The sequence below is a fragment of the Macaca mulatta genome, chromosome 13 (assembly GCF_049350105.2).
Source record: "Macaca mulatta isolate MMU2019108-1 chromosome 13, T2T-MMU8v2.0, whole genome shotgun sequence".
NCBI classification, from domain to species: domain Eukaryota; kingdom Metazoa; phylum Chordata; class Mammalia; order Primates; family Cercopithecidae; genus Macaca; species Macaca mulatta.
Genome location: NC_133418.1, coordinates 5,458,927 through 5,479,066, shown reverse-complemented (window position 1 = coordinate 5,479,066; position 20,140 = coordinate 5,458,927). Strand labels below are relative to the sequence as shown.

At 48.6% G+C, this 20,140-nt stretch overlaps 1 protein-coding gene across 4 annotated transcripts in view; it reads right to left on the bottom strand.

Moving 5' to 3' along the window:
- Nucleotides 1-1,723: 1,723 nt before the first annotated feature.
- Nucleotides 1,724-20,140, bottom strand: part of CNNM4 (cyclin and CBS domain divalent metal cation transport mediator 4) — a 58,527-nt gene continuing 40,110 nt past the window's right edge. Inside the window, exons 6-8 of one of the 4 annotated variants that reach the window (XM_028831572.2) lie at nt 19,752-19,814; nt 4,879-5,060; nt 1,741-4,304 (exon numbers count right to left, since the gene is read on the bottom strand). In XM_028831572.2, the coding sequence (XP_028687405.1) occupies nt 4,107-4,304; nt 4,879-5,060; nt 19,752-19,814 (443 nt within the window). In that variant the 3' untranslated portion in view covers nt 1,741-4,106. 4 annotated transcript variants of the gene reach the window in all.

Sequence of the window (20,140 nt, the reverse complement as noted above, 5' to 3'; positions counted from 1 at the left end):
TCCCCATGGATTTAGAGACAGAGCTCTCATCTTTGACATGTTACTTTTTCCTTGTCTCAGGCTTCCTTGGAAAACCACCAACCTATAACTAACTTTCTGGGAGTAAAGCTTCAGGTAGAAGAAAATTGGATCAAACTTGGAAAACGTAAGTGGTCACTTAAATTGTCAGTACACAAAGATACAAAACAATCCAGTATGGGGCACGCAAACCTGCTCCTGGAGTGGTTTTCCATTTGCAGTAGAGGCCTCGACAGTCCTTCACCAGCTTCTCCTGTGGCTGTGCCATTCTTTACCCCACCCCTGGTTGGCATCAATGGAGACATAGCCACTTGACCTTCAGACCATTGTTGGCCCTCCCTGGGCCATTTTCCTTAGTGTTCTTTTGGATCAAGACATTTCCATGTTATATCTAAATATTTATTCTTGAGTTTTAAACCCCTGGCTACTTCCTGCTTATCTCTCAAGCCTTGGCTCATATGCTGCTCCCTCCGAGTGATCTTCCTTGACCTTCTTGACTAGGTTGGTTCAAGGTTAATCGAGCTATGTGCTCTCCCCACATCATCCAGTACATCCCCTATTGTAACATGTATTCACTTATTCATTCAACGAGTATTTCCTGCACTGAGTCCCTGCAATGTACCAGGTACTGTTCTAGTATCGGGACTGTAGTGGGAATAAAATTAAGTCCCTACCCTTGTGGGGATAGATTCTAGTGCAAGGACAATAGACAATACCAACGTCTATATTTTAATATCTGGTAGTAAGTGCTATGGAGGGAAAAAGGCAAGATCAAGAGACAGATGCTGGGGCGATGCTGATTGAGATGGGCTAATCAGGGAAGGCTTCTCAAGGAGATGGCATTTGAACTGAGGCTTAAATGAAATAAGGGGTGAGCCTCATCAAGACTTAGGAGACGTGTCCCAGGTCACGGAGACAGCAAATGTCCCCCTTGGGGTGGTGGGGAGGTTCTTCACTAAATTCACACGGGTTGGTAGTACCTGGCATGCGATAGGGGCTTAAACATATGGAACAGATGGATGAAGATAATTTACAAATCTTGCCCTATACACAAACGTTTGCCTGTGTACCCCTTTTATCTGGAATATCCTCTTCTCTTTGTTGCCTACCTAGATGCCCCCAGTCTGTCTACTCCATTAAACTTTGCATGCTTGGAGCCCCTGGTCTCAGCACACTGAGTCGCACAAGCCGGCCTGCAGCAGCTATACAGCACCACAGGAGTCCCCTGCAGAGCTGCGACTTCGAGTGGGTATAGTGACGGAACTCAGGTCCCTCAAGGGATGAGCACTCCAACTTTGAAACCACAAGCAGCCTGTAAGTGTGGACGAAGAGGCAGCTGCATGTTATAAAACAGTATTACACTTTCGGATCCAGCTTCTTTTGGTCCCATGGGTAGGAAAGAGGGGCAATTTGCTGAAGCTCACTGCCCTTCCAGTACTCACAAGCCAAGGGCCCTGTGGGGTCTGTTTCACAGGACTCATGCTCATGGCAGCTGAGCACATCTGTCCTATATGTCTGCCAGCAGCCATGACCCTCTCCTGTGATGACAGCCTTGACTCTATTTAGAAACTCCATTTCCGACTGCATCTCACAGCTGAATGGTCCTGGAATCCTTTATTGCCCCTTGCCCCATCACAAGAGACAGCCAGCCACAGCCACTTTTATCTCGACAACACACTAAATAGCGACAGAACAAAAAGGCAAGTTGTAGACTCACCAGGATTTATACATATTTCATTTTTTATTACCAATCAAAAATAAATTCCATATATCCTTTAGCAAATATTATCATTGTTTTGTGACAAAAGACACAAGAGTCATAACAACAAAACTCCCCGAGAGTCAAACTCATAACGCCAAAGTAAATCACAAAAATATACAAATTAAAATATTATGCAAAATAAATACGGCGGCTGTGACCTGCCTACCCATTTGGATGCCATTGGCAAAGGTCTCCCTTACACGGAAGACACAGCGGGCGGGACAGTTCCAGGGTATGGCTCATCCCAGGAACCAGAGGTTGAAATAGGAAGTGAAAAATTGCACTGGGAAGAGGAAGTCATCAGACCAACAGTATTTGGAAATAATGATGACCCTCTGTGAGAAGGGATGATCAATGGACCAGGGAAGAGGAGGGTCAGCCAGTTGGCGGTAACCGTGTGCACAGAGGTCACTGTGGAGGTGTGTACACCTGCCCCTTTTGCTTCCCACACCCCCACCAACGTCTTTTGCTCCACCTGGCAGTCAGGCTGTCAGGAGTACAGCTCTGCCAGCTTCCAAAAGGACTTGGGAGCAAGCTGCTCCTGGAGAAGACTAAGGGCTTTCCCCCAATAGGGAACAAAAGTCTGGTGTCTTTTTTCCTTAAAGTTGAGAACCCACGGGTGTCACCACCTTCTCTCCAGGCGTCCAGGAGTCAGTTCTATGGCTAGGAGACCTCAGACTGGCCAGGGTAGGCATACTTGGTGCAAGACAATCCCTGGTCCTAAGAGTTAGGATTCTCTAGGCACCTGGAGAGCAGGGCACTTGGGGTGAGAAAAGGAGTGAATAAATAATACTCAGGCGGAAGGCCTGCAGTTTCACTGGCCAGGCTCTCAGGACCCAGCTCCTGCTGCACCCAGCAGAAAGGCCAACGGGGACCTTGGTCCCACAGCCTCCCCGACTCTGGGAAACCTGGAGTTCTGCAGCAGGGCCTGATTCAGCCCCAGGGAAGAGGCGCCAGGGTAGCAATTCACATGGGGGCAGAGCTCTTGGTACAGTACTACTAACTTCAGCAAGGGCAGGACGACCTCTCACACTAGGATCACGCCTGTGAGAAAGCAGGGTTGCAAGCTGCATGCCTTTAGGAGGAGCTGTCCTCTCCTGAGGTTCCATAAGGGGGTGGATAAGGCCAGGTGAGCCTTGCCAGCCGCAGAGGAAAGGACATAAAGAACCTGCTTCCGTGGCTTCCCACACGTCCTCTTGTCCCCATCCCCAAGAGGGACTGAGGCTTGGGGATTCGAAATAAGGAATCTGGGGAAAAGGCTTCAGTCAACAAGTCAGCCTTGACTCTTATTGTGGGGCGGGGGTGGTACTGACTGCTAACAATGCAGATGCCGATGACTGACAGTTCCTCCCGGAACCAAAAGGAAGAACCTAGACAAGTCACCTCCAACGTAGATGCCCTCCTGCCGAGGGGGAACCTTTGGTAACAGTGAGGGCAGGGCCTGGGGAGCAGGGGTGAGCAATCGAAGGCCTGAGACCCTGCCTAACACTTGAGTCTGCCCCGTCACGAAGGGGCCAGTTGTCCAAAGGGCTGGATGGGAGGCGGGGGGGGGGGGGGATGTGTCTGTCCTCAGCCGAGTCCTGACTCACCAGGAGAGGCTGTCGGCAGAGTTCTAGGAGATTTCTGGGTACAGCGGTTGACAGCAGATGTGCTCCTCTCCATAGCTCGGATTATCATGTCCCTGATCACAGCTACCCAGGAGCTCCTGGCCTCCGCATTGTCAGACAAGCTACGGCGCAGGTGCCCAGGCAGCTGATCTCCATGCCAGTTGGTTCTTTGCTTCCTGTGAAGAGCTGTCTTCCTTCCAAGAGACGAGCCTCCGCCGGCAGGCTCTGGGATCCCACCTCCGGAGGAGGAAGAGGGGGGGAAGGGAGAGCTCCCTCAGTCAGGGACACAAGCTGGAAGGCCATGGCTGGGAGCAGATCATGTCCATTGCTTCCCAGGACAAGAAACCCTTCTTCTTTTATAGTTTTTAGGGAAAAAAAATTTTTTTTAATAAAGTTCCTTAACCCTGTCTTCCCTTCCCAAAATTATATTTAAAAAGAAGAGCGATGAGCCTAGTTTAGAAATACTCTCAGTAAAAAAACAGCCTTTGCTCATGGTAGCTGGCCCACTGCCCCATCTATCCAGGGCTGGACAGTGCCACCTCAGAGCTACTCAGAGGTCCCTGGCAGAGGCCAGATCCCCCACAGGCTGGGGGCCATCTGGCTGCTCAATCAGACAGGCTATCTATCTGCAACCTTTCTGGACTAACAGGTTCCCTCTCTTCATGTGGGCCCACTGGGGAGGCCCCCGCAGGGTAGGCGGGGGGCCCCGGGCCCTCCTGTCAGATGGCACTCTCGTGGGAGGCTTTGTGCAGCAAGGAGTTACGCTCGTTGAGAAGAGTCGTGGTCTCATCCACCACGGGCAGCTCAGACTTCTCGGCCAAGTTCTCCATGTGGGTGGTGCACCCGTCTATGGGAAACTGAGGGCTGTTCTCCATGCGCGAGGCCAGCAGCCCGTTCTGGTACTGCTGCCGAGTGATCTGCAGGAGGAAGGGATGAGTTCATGGAGAGAGGGGCTGGGAGGCAGACCCTATCACCAGGCCTGGAGAAACAGGGCCAGGACTGAGGCTGTGAGTTGAGAGAGAACACGACCAGTCAGGGCCTCTGGAAGCCCTTACGAAGAACAAGGTGCACGATCAAGAGGAGAAGGCACCTCAGGGCCGGGCATGGTGGCTCATACCTGTAATCCCAGCGCTTTGGGAGGCTGAGGCGGGCGGATCGCTGGAGCCCAGGAGTCTCAAGCCAACCCGGGCAACACAGTGAGACCCCATCTCTATAAGGAAAAAAAAAAAAACCCAGAGCCACATGCACACCTGTAGTCCCAGCTACTCAGGAGGATGAGGTGGGAGGAATCCTTCAGCCCAGGAGGTCAAGGCTGGAGTAGGCTATGATCACACCACCGCATTCCAGCCTGGGCAACAGAGCCAGGTCCTGTCTCCAGAAGAAAAAGGCATCTCGGGTTTGGGCCCACCATGCTGGGTTTGGTGGATGAAAGAAGTAGCTGATTCCTGAGCAGAAGATGGCACTGCCCAGACAAGGCGGTGGGGCACTCACCTTGATGTACTGCAAGTCCACGAGGGCCCGGACGCTGAAGTCAGAGATGTACTGGCCCAGGACGGAGCTGCCGAACTGGTTGCTGCTGCCTGCCAAGGCGGATGCAGTTGAGATGTCCGTGCGGTCTGGGTAACTGAGGGAGGCTGAGCGGCTGAGTGGGGTGGGGTGGGCTGGGGAACGGTCTGCAAGGAGAGCAGAGGTTGTCATGCCAAAGGCCACTCTGGTGCCCACTTTCACCCTCCTGTCTGACCTCATCCCATGGAAGCCCAGGGACACCCCGCCCAGGAACAGGAAGTCATTCTTAGGGACAAACAGAAGCATGTAGAAGGTCTGACTGCATAAGTTCTGACTTCGTTAAAGCAAATGAATTAGTTTGTTTAGAACTGTTGTGCAACAAGTATTAAAAAGTCTACCAAAACAAATCAACCACACAGAAAATAAAAACCACAGACACAGAAAGTTTATGGCTACAGAATCTCTTGTTTCCCACAACAACCAATCAGTCAAGGCAACACAATGATCACCCTAGCAGGACAGACAAACTGCCATCCTTAGGCTGGGCACAGTGGTTCACCTTTGTAATCCCAGCACTTTGGGAGGCTGAGGCAGGAGGATCACCTGAGGTCAGGAGTTGGAGACCAGGCTGGCCAACATGGTGAAACCCTGTCTCTACTAAAAATACAGAAATTGGCCAGGCGTGGTGGCAAACACCTGTAATCCCAGCTTCTTGGGAGACTGAGGCAGGAGAATTGCTTGAACCTGGGAGGTGGATGTTTTAGCGAGCCAAGCTCACACCACTGCACTCCAGCTTGGGTGACAGAGCGAGACTCTGTCTCAAAACAAACAAACAAGCAGACTGCCATCCTTGTCTCAATACCAGTTTATATCAAGTGACATAAACTGAATACTTTTCAATTAAAAAATGCATTGAAAGGAAGAATGTATAGTTTGCACTCTCTCATTGTGAATACACACCCCACACATAAGATGCCCTGTCACACCTTTTTTTTGAGACAGTCTTGTTCTGTCACCCAGGCTGGAGTGCAGTGGCACGATCTTGGCTCACTGCAACCTCCACCTCCCAGGTTCAAGCGATTCTACTGCCTTAGCCTCCTGAGTAGCTGGAATTACAGGTGCCCACCACCATGCCTAGATTATTGTTTTTTCTTTCTTTTCTTTTTTCTTTTTCTTTGAGACGGAGTCTCGTTCTGTCGGCCAGGCACGTGCCATCATGCCTGGCTAATGTTTTTTGTATTTTTAGTAGAGACGGGGTTTCACTGTTAGCCAGGATGGTCTCGATCTCCTGACTGACGGTGATCCGCCTGCCTCAACCTCCCAAAGTGCTGGAATTACAGGTGTGAGCCACTACACCCTGCCAGCCCTGTCACCTCTTAAAATGCTCTTATCGGGCGGGGACTGGGTGAGGTGGTTCACATCTGTAAGCACTTTAGGAGGCCGATGTGGGGAGATTGAATTGTTTGAGCCTGAGTTCAAGACCAGCCTGGGCAACACAGCAAAACCCCATCTCTACAAAAAAGACAAAAATTAGCCAGGCTTAGTGGCTCTTGCCTGTGGCCCCAGCTCCTTGGGTGGCTGAGCGGGGAGGGTCACCTGAGCCTGGGAGGCAGAGGTGGTAATGAGCCGAGATTGCACCACTACGCTCTGTCCCCCCGGCCCCCCGCCAAGAAAAGAAAATGCTTTTTTGGAGTCAAAAGTGTGTTTTGCACGTAACCTACTCAGCATGAAACACAGCCCTACCCACTTCCACCTGCCACCCAGCCCGCCTGGCCCGTGGGGGTGGCAGGCACTTCCCTCTCATGACGCAGAGTTGTAGCAATCTCCAATAAGGAAGAACGGCTTCTAATTTTGAAAAACAAACTGCTTGTTCAAATAATATACATTGCTGTATATCATTAACTTGTTTTTTGAGAACACTTAGGAAACCATGAGATACACAAAGAAGTTAATTGTGAAGGCATGCAGGATCGTTTTAAACCAACAGGAAGCCGACTAAGCTGATTCGCTTTGTTAACTACTAAGTTACTAAGTTAGCCATTCTAACAAATTGCCAAGTGAAGAGAACAAACATACTGGATCTAGTGACTCAATGACCAATACAATTTTTAACTAAGTGAGACTAAACTGAGTAATACTCTATCTTTGTGCTTAAGCTTTAATTTTTATATATAGTTTCTCCGGAAACTGGCCATTCTATGATGAGGTCGTGGTATTCCAATGCAGGAACAGGAAATATTTTAGAGGATCATTAGAGGATCATGTGCAAGCATCTAACGAGTAACACCTCTGATTAGGTTCTAGGAAAAGCAGAAATACTAGGGGTATTACTTAATACTTCACATTAGCTATCTGAATGATGGAATGCTTTTAATTAATGCTTCCTAACACTCTAGAAACAGGAACTGAATTTTATTTTTAAAATAAACTATTTTCTTTTTAAACTGAATTTATTTTATTATTATTATTTTTTAAAGGGTCTCGCTATGTTACCTAGGCTGGTCTCAAACTCCTGGGCTCAAGCGATCCTCCTGCCTCAGCCTCCCAAAGTGCTAGGATTACAGGAATGAGCCACCAAGCCTGGCCAAGAAACTGAATTTAAAACCAACACAAATTAGTGACATGGGCCGAGTGTGATGGCTCACACCCATAATCCCAGCACTTTAGGAGGCCAAGGCAGGCGGATCACCTGATGTCAGGAGTTTAAGACCAGCCTGGCCAATATGGCAAAACCTTGTCTCTACTAAAAATACAAAATTTGGCCAGGTGCAGTGGCTCACGCCTATAACCCAAGCAGGTTGGGAGGCCGAGGCGGGTAGATCACGAGCTCAGGAGTTCAAGACCAGCCTGGCCAACATGGTGAACCCTCATTTCTACTAAAGATACAAAAAATTAGCCAGGGGTGGTGGTGCATGCCTGTAATCCCAGCTACTCGGGAGGCTGAGGCAGGAAAGTTGCTTGAACCTGGGAGGTGGAGGTTGCAGGGAGCCGCAATCACGCCATTGCACTCCAGCCTGGGCAACGGGGCCAAGGCTCCACCTCAAAAAAAAAAAAAAAAAAAATTAGCTGGGAGTGGTGGCGCACACCTGTAGTCTCAGCTACTTGGGAAGCTGAGGCAGGAGAATCACTTGAACCCGGGAAGTGGAGGTTATAGTGAGCCAAGATCACACCGCTGCACTCCAGCCTGGGTATTGCAAGACTCCATATCAAAAAAAAAAAAAAAATTAGTGACGTGACCTATTAAGATTAGAGGTCTGGCCAGGTGCAGTGGTTCACGCCTGTAATCCCAGTGCTTTGAGAGGCTGAGGGGGGGGAGTCTAGGAATTTGAGACCAGCCTGGACAACAGAGTGAGACCCCCATCTCTACAAAAAGTTAAGAAAAGAAAAAATTTCCCAGCATGGTGGCACCTGCCTGTAGTCCCAGCTACTTGGGAGGCTGAGGTGGGAGGGGTTGCTTGAGGTCGTGAGGTTGAAGCCGCAGTGAGCTATGACTGCACCACTGTTTGCTCTCCAGCCTGGGTGACAGAGAAAGCGTGTCTCTTAACACAAACAAAAAAACAGAGGTCCTAGAAAAAATTCGCCAAAATCCATTTTGTCTTTGAGTGATGAAATTGTGATGCTTTTTAATTTTTTCAAGACTTTTTTCTATTTTCCCAATAAGCTACCTTACTTTTATGAGTAAAACAAAAAATAAGTAAAACAAAAACTGCAAGGTTTTGACCTGGTAATTTCATTGTTGAAAGGATATCCTAAGGACATAACCTTAAACACAGGGAAAGCTTTTTGCTTTTTTGCGTAAAAAAGTTTATATTGGCCGGGCACGGTGGCTCAAGCCTGTAATCGCAGCACTTTGGGAGGCCGAGGTGGGCGGATCACAAAGTCAAGAGATCGAGACCATCCTGGCTAACACGGTGAAACCCCGTCTCTACTAAAAATACAAAAAAAAGAAATTAGCCGGGCGTGGTGGCGGCGCCTGTAGTCCCAGCTACTCCGGAGGCTGAGGCGGGAGAATGGCGTGAACCTGGGAAGCGGAGCTTGCAGTGAGCCGAGATCCCGCCACTGGGGGCGACAGAGCGAGACTCTGTCTCAAAAAAAAAAAGTTTATATCATGGTATTATTTACAATAAAGACCCCCAGGAACATACATGAGGTGAGAATTAATCAGTGAGGACACACCTGCTGTCAGGATTCACATCACGGGTGCATCAACTCCTGGTCATCCATGAAACCAGAGTGAGCCCAGAGGAGGCGAGGGAGGCCGAGGTCACACTGGGGAGGTTTGAAAGGGACAGGGAGTAACTGCTTCTAAGTTACCTTTTCATCTACTTATTTATTTATTTATTTATTTATTTATTTATTTATTTATTTTGAGACGGAGTCTCGCTCTGTGCCCCAGGCTGCGGTGCAGTGACCGGATCTCAGCTCACTGCAAGCTCCGCCTCCCGGGTTTACGCCATTCTCCTGCCTCAGCCTCCTGAGTAGCTGGGGCTACAGGCGCCTGCCACCTCGCCCGGCTAGTTTTTTGTATTTTTTAGTAGAGATGGGGTTTCACCGTGTTAGCCAGGATGGTCTCGATCTCCTGACCTCGTGATCCGCCCGTCTCAGCCTCCCAAAGTGCTGGGATTACAGGCGTGAGCCACGGCGTACTTATTTATTTATTAAACAGAGGGCCAAAATAGCAGACTGTACCTTGGAACAGTTCAGACGGAAGAAGGCCCAGCTGTACAAATGTAAAATGGAAATCCCCGGGCTGAGGTGATGGGTTTTTAGGGCTGTTGGGGTGTGAGGAGCTGAAAGATGCTGGTGCTGCTCCTGATGGGCACAGGCCACACCTGGCGAGACCAGCACCGTCCTGCGCCCTCTGCAGCCTGGGTGCACACGGGAATCCCAGCAAGCCTCAAGCTGAACGAGTCTGACCCTATTCCCACCGACTCCCCGGACAGGCGTCAGGAGCGTGACACGTCCGAGACCAGAAGCAGCATACGGCACTGGCCTTTCCTCAAAGACTTGCTGGTTGGAACACCACATTTTCATTGTCATCAGGAAAAAACAGAAATAATAATAATTGAGCTCTAACGCAACATTTTTACATCAATTCTCTCACGTACTCTCCTGATAACTCTTATGAAGGGGTCCATGCATTGTTCCCATTTCACAGAGGGGAAAGCAGGGACAGAGACGATTGTTTAGCCAGCAACTGTGGAGGTGGTTCTTGAGTGGGCAGTCTGACCCGGGGCCGTGCCCCTCATGGCCTCGCAGTTGCCTACTGGGCCAGCAGCTGAACGGGAAGCGAAGCTTATGAAGAAAGTTGGAAAGTCTTTTAGAGAAAGCTGAAGAGATAACAAGTCACCCTGCCACGGTGTGTGGGTGGCCTGGAACAGGAAGTGCTTACCGCTGGGGTGCACCTGCTCTTGGCCGTGGAGGGCAGCAGGCTGGCCGGCGCTCACTTGGCTGGGCCAGGAGCAACCCTCCACTCCCAGCCTATCCTCTGTGTGTGTATGTGTGTGTCTGTGGGTGTGTTTCTGTGTATGGTACCTCTGTGCGTCTGTGGATGTGTGTATCTGTGTGTGTGTGTGGTATCTCACTGTGTGTCTCTGTGTGTGTGTCTGTGGGTGTGTATATCTGTGTGTGGTATCTCACTGTGTGTCTGTGTGTGTGTGTGTCTGTGGGTGTGTATATCTGTGTGTGGTATCTCACTGTGTGTCTGTGTGTATGTGTGTCTGTGGGTGTGTATATCTGTGTGTCTCTGTGTGTGTGTGTGTCTGTGGGTGTGTATATCTGTGTGTGGTATCTGTCTCTGTGTGTGTGTGTGTCTGTGGGTGTGTATATCTGTGTGTGATATCTGTCTCTGTGTGTGTGTGTCTGTGGGTGTGTATATCTGTGTGTGGTATCTGTCTCTGTGTGTGTGTGTCTGTGGGTGTGTATATCTGTGTGTGGTATCTGTCTCTGTGTGTATGTGTGTCTGTGGGTGTGTATATCTGTGTGTGGTATCTGTGTGTCTCTGTGTGTGTGTGTGTCTGTGGGTGTGTATATCTGTGTGTGGTATCTGTGTGTCTCTGTGTGTGTGTGTGTCTCTGGGTGTGTATATCTGTGTGTGGTATCTGTCTCTGTGTGTGTGTGTGTCTGTGGGTGTGTATATCTGTGTGTGGTATCTGTCTCTGTGTGTGCGTGTGTCTGTGGGTGTGTATATCTGTGTGTGGTATCTCACTGTGTGTCTCTGTGTGTGTGTGTGTCTGTGGGTGTGTATATATGTGTGTGGTATCTCACTGTGTGTCTCTGTGTGTGTGTCTGTGGGTGTGTATATCTGTGTGTGATATCTGTCTCTGTGTGTGTGTGTCTGTGGGTGTGTATATCTATGTGTGTTATCTCTGTGTGTCTCTGTGTGTGTGTGTGTCTGTGGGTGTGTATATCTGTGTGTGATATCTGTCTCTGTGTGTGTGTGTGTGTGTCTGTGGGTGTGTATATCTGTGTGTGGTATCTGTCTCTGTGTGTGTGTGTGTCTGTGGGTGTGTATATCTGTGTGTGGTATCTGTCTCTGTGTGTGTGTGTGTCTGTGGGTGTGTATATCTGTGTGTGGTATCTCACTGTGTGTCTCTGTGTGTGTGTGTGTCTGTGGGTGTGTATATCTGTGTGTGATATCTGTCTCTGTGTGTGTGTGTGTCTGTGGGTGTGTATATCTATGTGTGTTATCTCTGGGTGTCTGTGTGTGTGTGTGTGTCTGTGGGTGTGTATATCTGTGTGTGATATCTGTCTGTGTGTGTGTGTGTCTGTGGGTGTGTATATCTGTGTGTGGTATCTCACTGTGTGTCTCTGTGTGTGTGTGTGTCTGTGGGTGTGTATATCTGTGTGTGGTATCTGTGTGTGTGTGTCTGTGGGTGTGTATATCTGCGTGTGGTATCTGTCTCTGTGTGTGTGTGTCTGTGGGTGTGTATATCTATGTGTGTTATCTCTGTGTGTCTCTGTGTGTGTGTGTGTCTGTGGGTGTGTATATCTGTGTGTGGTATCTGTCTCTGTGTGTGTGTGTGTCTGTGGGTGTGTATATCTGTGTGTGGTATCTGTCTCTGTGTGTGTATGTGTCTGTGGGTGTGTATATCTGTGTGTGGTATCTCACTGTGTGTCTCTGTGTGTGTGTGTGTCTGTGGGTGTGTATATCTGTGTGTGGTATCTGTGTGTCTCTGTGTGTATGTGTGTCTGTGGGTGTGTATATCTGTGTGTGGTATCTGTCTCTGTGTGTGTGTGTGTCTGTGGGTGTGTATATCTGTGTGTGGTATCTCACTGTGTGTCTCTGTATGTGTGTCTGTGGGTGTGTATATCTGTGTGTGATATCTGTCTCTGTGTGTGTGTGTGTCTGTGGGTGTGTATATCTATGTGTGTTATCTCTGTGTGTCTCTGTGTGTGTGTGTGTCTGTGGGTGTGTATATCTGTGTGTGATATCTGTCTCTGTGTGTGTGTGTGTCTGTGGGTGTGTATATCTGTGTGTGGTATCTCACTGTGTGTCTCTGTGTGTATGTGTGTCTGTGGGTGTGTATATCTGTGTGTGATATCTGTCTGTGTGTGTGTGTGTCTGTGGGTGTGTATATCTGTGTGTGGTATCTGTGTGTCTCTGTGTGTATGTGTGTCTGTGGGTGTGTATATCTGTGTGTGGTATCTGTCTCTGTGTGTGTGTGTGTCTGTGGGTGTGTATATCTGTGTGTGGTATCTGTCTCTGTGTGTGTGTGTGTCTGTGGGTGTGTATATCTGTGTGTGGTATCTGTCTCTGTGTGTGTGTGTGTCTGTGGGTGTGTATATCTGTGTGTGATATCTGTCTCTGTGTGTGTGTCTGTGGGTGTGTATATCTGAGTGTGGTATCTCACTGTGTGTCTGTGTGTGTGTGTGTGTCTGTGGGTGTGTATATCTGTGTGTGATATCTGTCTCTGTGTGTATGTGTGTCTGTGGGTGTGTATATCTGTGTGTGGTATCTGTGTGTCTCTGTGTGTGTGTGTGTCTGTGGGTGTGTATATCTGTGTGTGATATCTGTCTCTGTGTGTGTGTGTGTCTGTGGGTGTGTATATCTGTGTGTGGTATCTCACTGTGTGTCTCTGTGTGTATGTGTGTCTGTGGGTGTGTATATCTGTGTGTGATATCTGTGTGTGTGTGTGTCTGTGGGTGTGTATATCTTTGTGTGGTATCTGTCTCTGTGTGTGTGTGTGTCTGTGGGTGTGTATATCTGTGTGTGGTATCTGTCTCTGTGTGTATGTGTGTCTGTGGGTGTGTATATCTGTGTGTGGTATCTCACTGTGTGTCTGTGTGTGTGTGTGTGTCTGTGGGTGTGTATATCTGTATGTGGTATCTCACTGTGTGTCTCGGTGTGTGTGTGTGTCTGTGGGTGTGTATATCTGTGTGTGATATCTGTCTCTGTGTGTATGTGTGTCTGTGGGTGTGTATATCTGTGTGTGGTATCTGTGTGTCTCTGTGTGTGTGTGTGTCTGTGGGTGTGTATATCTGTGTGTGATATCTGTCTCTGTGTGTGTGTCTGTGGGTGTGTATATCTGTGTGTGGTATCTCACTGTGTGTCTCTGTGTGTATGTGTGTCTGTGGGTGTGTATATCTGTGTGTGATATCTGTCTCTGTGTGTGTGTCTGTGGGTGTGTATATCTGTGTGTGGTATCTGTCTCTGTGTGTGTGTGTGTCTGTGGGTGTGTATATCTGTGTGTGATATCTGTCTCTGTGTGTGTGTGTGTCTGTGGGTGTGTATATCTATGTGTGTTATCTCTGTGTGTCTCTGTGTGTGTGTGTGTCTGTGGGTGTGTATATCTGTGTGTGGTATCTCACTGTGTGTCTCTGTGTGTATGTGTGTCTGTGGGTGTGTATATCTGTGTGTGATATCTGTCTGTGTGTGTGTGTCTGTGGGTGTGTATATCTTTGTGTGGTATCTGTCTCTGTGTGTGTGTGTGTCTGTGGGTGTGTATATCTGTGTGTGGTATCTGTCTCTGTGTGTATGTGTGTCTGTGGGTGTGTATATCTGTGTGTGGTATCTGTGTGTCTGTGTGTGTGTGTGTGTGTCTGTGGGTGTGTATGTGTGTGGTATCTCACTGTGTGTCTGTGTGTGTGTGTGTGTCTGTGGGTGTGTATATCTGCGTGTGGTATCTCACTGTGTGTCTCTGTGTGTGTGTGTGTCTGTGGGTGTGTATATCTGTGTGTGGTATCTCTCTGTATGTGTGTGTCTGTGGGTGTGTATATCTGCGTGTGGTATCTGTCTCTGTGTGTGTGTGTCTGTGGGTGTGTATATCTGTGTGTGGTATCTGTCTCTGTGTGTGTGTGTGTGTCTGTGGGTGTGTATATCTGTGTGTGGTATCTGTCTCTGTGTGTGTGTGTGTCTGTGGGTGTGTATATCTGTGTGTGGTATCTCACTGTGTGTCTCTGTGTGTGTGTGTGTCTGTGGGTGTGTATATCTGTGTGTGATATCTGTCTCTGTGTGTGTGTGTGTCTGTGGGTGTGTATATCTATGTGTGTTATCTCTGTGTGTCTCTGTGTGTGTGTGTGTCTGTGGGTGTGTATATCTGTGTGTGATATCTGTCTCTGTGTGTGTGTGTGTCTGTGGGTGTGTATATCTGTGTGTGGTATGTGTCTCTGTGTGTATGTGTGTCTGTGGGTGTGTATATCTGTGTGTGTGGTATCTGTCTCTGTGTGTGTGTGTGTCTGTGGGTGTGTATATCTGTGTGTGATATCTGTCTCTGTGTGTGTGTGTGTCTGTGGGTGTGTATATCTGTGTGTGGTATCTCACTGTGTGTCTGTGTGTGTGTGTCTGTGGGTGTGTATATCTGTGTGTGATATCTGTCTGTGTGTGTGTCTGTGGGTGTGTATATCTGTGTGTGGTATCTGTGTGTCTCTGTGTGTATGTGTGTCTGTGGGTGTGTATATCTGTGTGTGGTATCTGTCTCTGTGTGTGTGTGTGTCTGTGGGTGTGTATATCTGTGTGTGGTATCTGTCTCTGTGTGTGTGTGTGTCTGTGGGTGTGTATATCTGTGTGTGGTATCTGTCTCTGTGTGTGTGTGTCTGTGGGTGTGTATATCTGTGTGTGATATCTGTCTCTGTGTGTGTGTGTGTGTCTGTGGGTGTGTATATCTGTGTGTGGTATCTCACTGTGTGTCTGTGTGTGTGTGTGTGTCTGTGGGTGTGTATATCTGTGTGTGGTATCTGTCTCTGTGTGTATGTGTGTCTGTGGGTGTGTATATCTGTGTGTGATATCTGTGTGTGTGTCTGTGGGTGTGTATATCTGTGTGTGGTATCTGTGTGTCTCTGTGTGTATGTGTGTCTGTGGGTGTGTATATCTGTGTGTGGTATCTGTCTCTGTGTGTGTGTGTCTGTGGGTGTGTATATCTGTGTGTGGTATCTGTCTCTGTGTGTGTGTGTGTCTGTGGGTGTGTATATCTGTGTGTGGTGTCTGTCTCTGTGTGTGTGTGTCTGTGGGTGTGTATATCTGTGTGTGGTATCTGTCTCTGTGTGTGTGTGTGTCTGTGCGTGTGTATATCTGTGTGTGATATCTGTCTCTGTGTGTGTGTGTGTCTGTGGGTGTGTATATCTGTGTGTGGTATCTCACTGTGTGTCTCTGTGTGTGTGTGTGTGTCTGTGGGTGTGTATATCTGTGTGTGATATCTGTCTGTGTGTGTGTGTGTCTGTGGGTGTGTATATCTGTGTGTGGTATCTGTGTGTCTCTGTGTGTATGTGTGTCTGTGGGTGTGTATATCTGTGTGTGGTATCTGTCTCTGTGTGTGTGTGTGTCTGTGGGTGTGTATATCTGTGTGTGGTATCTGTCTCTGTGTGTGTGTGTGTCTGTGGGTGTGTATATCTGTGTGTGGTATCTGTCTCTGTGTGTGTGTGTGTCTGTGGGTGTGTATATCTGTGTGTGGTATCTGTCTCTGTGTGTATGTGTGTCTGTGGGTGTGTATATCTGTGTGTGGTATCTGTCTGTGTGTGTGTGTCTGTGGGTGTGTATATCTGTGTGTGGTATCTGTGTGTCTGTGTGTGTGTGTGTCTGTGGTTGTGTATATCTGTGTGTGGTATCTGTCTCTGTGTGTGTGTGTGTCTGTGGGTGTGTATATCTGTGTGTGTTTTCTGTCTCTGTGTGTGTGTGTGTCTGTGGGTGTGTATATCTGTGTGTGGTATCTCACTGTGTGTCTCTGTGTGTGTGTGTGTGTGTCTGTGGGTGTGTATATCTGTGTGTGGTATCTGTCTCTGTGTGTATGTGTTTCTGTGGGTGTGTATATCTGTGTGTGGTATCTGTGTGTCTCTGTGTGTATGTGTGTCTGTGGGTGTGTATATCTGTGTGTGGTATCTGTCTCTGTGTGTGTGTGTCTGTGGGTGTGTATATCTATGTGTGTTATCTCTGTGTGTCTCTGTGTGTGTGTGTGTCTGTGGGTGTGTATATCTGTGTGTGGTATCTGTCTCTGTGTGTGTGTGTGTCTGTGGGTGTGTATATCTGTGTGTGGTATCTCACTGTGTGTCTCTGTGTGTGTGTGTCTGTGGGTGTGTATATCTGTGTGTGATATCTGTCTCTGTGTGTGTGTGTCTGTGGGTGTGTATATCTGTGTGTGGTATCTGTCTCTGTGTGTGTGTGTGTGTCTGTGGGTGTGTTTATCTGTGTGTGATATCTGTCTCTGTGTGTGTGTGTGTCTGTGGGTGTGTATATCTGTGTGTGGTATCTCACTGTGTGTCTGTGTGTGTGTGTGTGTCTGTGGGTGTGTATATCTGTGTGTGATATCTGTCTGTGTGTGTGTGTGTCTGTGGGTGTGTATATCTGTGTGTGGTATCTGTGTGTCTCTGTGTGTATGTGTGTCTGTGGGTGTGTATATCTGTGTGTGGTATCTGTCTCTGTGTGTGTGTCTGTGGGTGTGTATATCTGTGTGTGGTATCTGTCTCTGTGTGTGTGTGTGTCTGTGGGTGTGTATATCTGTGTGTGGTATCTGTCTCTGTGTGTGTGTGTGTCTGTGGGTGTGTATATCTGTGTGTGGTATCTGTCTCTGTGTGTGTGTGTGTCTGTGGGTGTGTATATCTGTGTGTGATATCTGTCTCTGTGTGTGTGTGTGTCTGTGGGTGTGTATATCTGTGTGGTATCTCACTGTGTGTCTCTGTGTGTGTGTGTGTCTGTGGGTGTGTATATCTGTGTGTGGTATCTGTCTCTGTGTGTATGTGTGTCTGTGGGTGTGTATATCTGTGTGTGATATCTGTGTGTGTGTGTGTCTGTGGGTGTGTATATCTGTGTGTGGTATCTCACTGTGTGTCTCTATGTGTATGTGTGTCTGTGGGTGTGTATATCTGTGTGTGATATCTGTCTGTGTGTGTGTGTGTCTGTGGGTGTGTATATCTGTGTGTGGTATCTGTCTCTGTGTGTGTGTGTCTGTGGGTGTGTATATCTGTGTGTGATATCTGTCTCTGTGTGTGTGTGTGTCTGTGGGTGTGTATATCTGTGTGTGGTATCTGTCTCTGTGTGTGTGTGTCTGTGGGTGTGTATATCTGTGTGTGGTATCTGTCTCTGTGTGTGTGTGTGTCTGTGGGTGTGTATATCTGTGTGTGGTATCTCACTGTGTGTCTCTGTGTGTGTGTGTGTCTGTGGGTGTGTATATCTGTGTGTGGTATCTCACTGTGTGTCTCTGTGTGTGTGTGTGTGGGTGTGTATATCTGTGTGTGGTATCTGTCTCTGTGTGTGTGTGTGTCTGTGGGTGTGTATATCTGTGTGTGGTATCTCACTATGTGTCTGTGTATGTGTGTCTGTGGGTGTGTATATCTGTGTGTGATATCTGTCTGTGTGTGTGTGTGTGTCTGTGGGTGTGTATATCTGTGTGTGGTATCTGTCTCTGTGTGTGTGTGTGTGTGTGTGGGTGTGTATATCTGTGTGTGGTATCTGTCTCTGTGTGTGTGTGTGTCTGTGGGTGTGTATATCTGTGTGTGGTATCTGTCTCTGTGTGTGTGTGTGTCTGTGGGTGTGTATATCTGTGTGTGGTATCTCACTGTGTGTCTCTGTGTGTGTGTGTGTCTGTGGGTGTGTATATCTGTGTGTGGTATCTCACTGTGTGTCTCTGTGTGTGTGTGGGTGTGTATATCTGTGTGTGGTATCTGTCTCTGTGTGTGTGTGTGTCTGTGGGTGTGTATATCTGTGTGTGGTATCTCACTGTGTGTCTCTGTGTGTATGTGTGTCTGTGGGTGTGTATATCTGTGTGTGATATCTGTCTGTGTGTGTGTGTGTCTGTGGGTGTGTATATCTGTGTGTGGTATCTGTCTCTGTGTGTGTGTGTCTGTGGGTGTGTATATCTGTGTGTGATATCTGTCTCTGTGTGTGTGTGTGTCTGTGGGTGTGTATATCTGTGTGTGGTATCTGTCTCTGTGTGTGTGTGTCTGTGGGTGTGTATATCTGTGTGTGGTATCTGTCTCTGTGTGTGTGTGTGTCTGTGGGTGTGTATATCTGTGTGTGGTATCTCACTGTGTGTCTCTGTGTGTGTGTGTGTCTGTGGGTGTGTATATCTGTGTGTGGTATCTCACTGTGTGTCTCTGTGTGTGTGTGTGTGGGTGTGTATATCTGTGTGTGGTATCTGTCTCTGTGTGTGTGTGTGTCTGTGGGTGTGTATATCTGTGTGTGGTATCTCACTATGTGTCTGTGTATGTGTGTCTGTGGGTGTGTATATCTGTGTGTGATATCTGTGTGTGTGTGTGTCTGTGGGTGTGTATATCTGTGTGTGGTATCTGTCTCTGTGTGTGTGTGTGTGTGTGTGGGTGTGTATATCTGTGTGTGGTATCTGTCTCTGTGTGTGTGTGTGTCTGTGGGTGTGTATATCTGTGTGTGGTATCTGTCTCTGTGTGTGTGTGTGTCTGTGGGTGTGTATATCTGTGTGTGGTATCTCACTGTGTGTCTCTGTGTGTGTGTGTGTCTGTGGGTGTGTATATCTGTGTGTGGTATCTCACTGTGTGTCTCTGTGTGTGTGTGTGTGGGTGTGTATATCTGTGTGTGGTATCTGTCTCTGTGTGTGTGTGTGTCTGTGGGTGTGTATATCTGTGTGTGGTATCTCACTGTGTGTCTCTGTGTGTATGTGTGTCTGTGGGTGTGTATATCTGTGTGTGATATCTGTCTGTGTGTGTGTGTGTCTGTGGGTGTGTATATCTGTGTGTGGTATCTGTCTTTGTGTGTGTGTGTGTCTGTGGGTGTGTATATCTGTGTGTGGTATCTCACTGTGTGTCTGTGTGTGTGTGTGTGTCTGTGGGTGTGTATATCTGTGTGTGGTATCTCACTGTGTCTGTGTGTGTGTGTGTGTCTGTGGGTGTGTATATCTGTGTGTGGTATCTGTGTGTCTGTGTGTGTGTGTGTGTGTCTGTGGGTGTGTATATCTGTGTGTGGTATCTCACTGTGTGTGTGTGTGTGTCTGTGGGTGTGTATATCTGTGTGTGGTATCTCACTGTGTGTCTGTGTGTGTGTGTGTCTGTGGGTGTGTATATCTGTGTGTGGTATCTCACTGTGTGTCTGTGTGTGTGTGTGTGTGTGTGTCTGTGGGTATGTATATCTCTGTGTGGTATCTGTGTGTCTCTGTGTGTGTGTGTGTCTGTGGGTGTGTATATCTGTGTGTGGTATCTGTGTGTCTCTGTGTGTATGTGTCTATGGGTGTGTGATCTCAAGGACTAAGAGACCTTTGGGGGCCCCTTCTAGAGCTGAGGCAGCAAAGCTGCCCAGAAATTGGGCCCCAGCCAAGCAGAGCCACTGAGGTCGGAGCCACTGAGGTCGGGCGGCCAACACTGAACAGGCGGCGCCCGGTCCCTGCGGGGAGGTAAATGCAGCCGCAGTGTGCAGGCTCAGGCAGCAGGCAGCAGCGTGCCCCTCAGACATGCCACGTTACCTGTGAGCCAGCAGAGCAGGGAGTTCCGCTTGCCAGGCGGACACCCGACCTGGACTGAAGGCACTGGAGCAAAAGAGAAGGTCAGTGATGGGCACAGTCAGGAGACAGGACACGGAGCCACAGGCACAGGACAGAGGCAGACCTGACGGGGCCAGGCTGCTTTGGGCAGAGACGGGCCCAGTGGAGAAAGGGACGTGGCTCTGATGTGAAGGGTGCTCAGGGCACAGCAATGAGCCCTGTGCGGAGATGGGCAGAAGCTGGCTGAGTATGCCCAGTCATCTCCCCTCCCTTCTGGCCACACTAAGTGGGAACAGAGAGACTACGGGTGGAGGGACCAGGCCTCCGAGGCTTCGTTGCACAAGCAGTGCCTGGGGGAGGCCTCCCGTGCC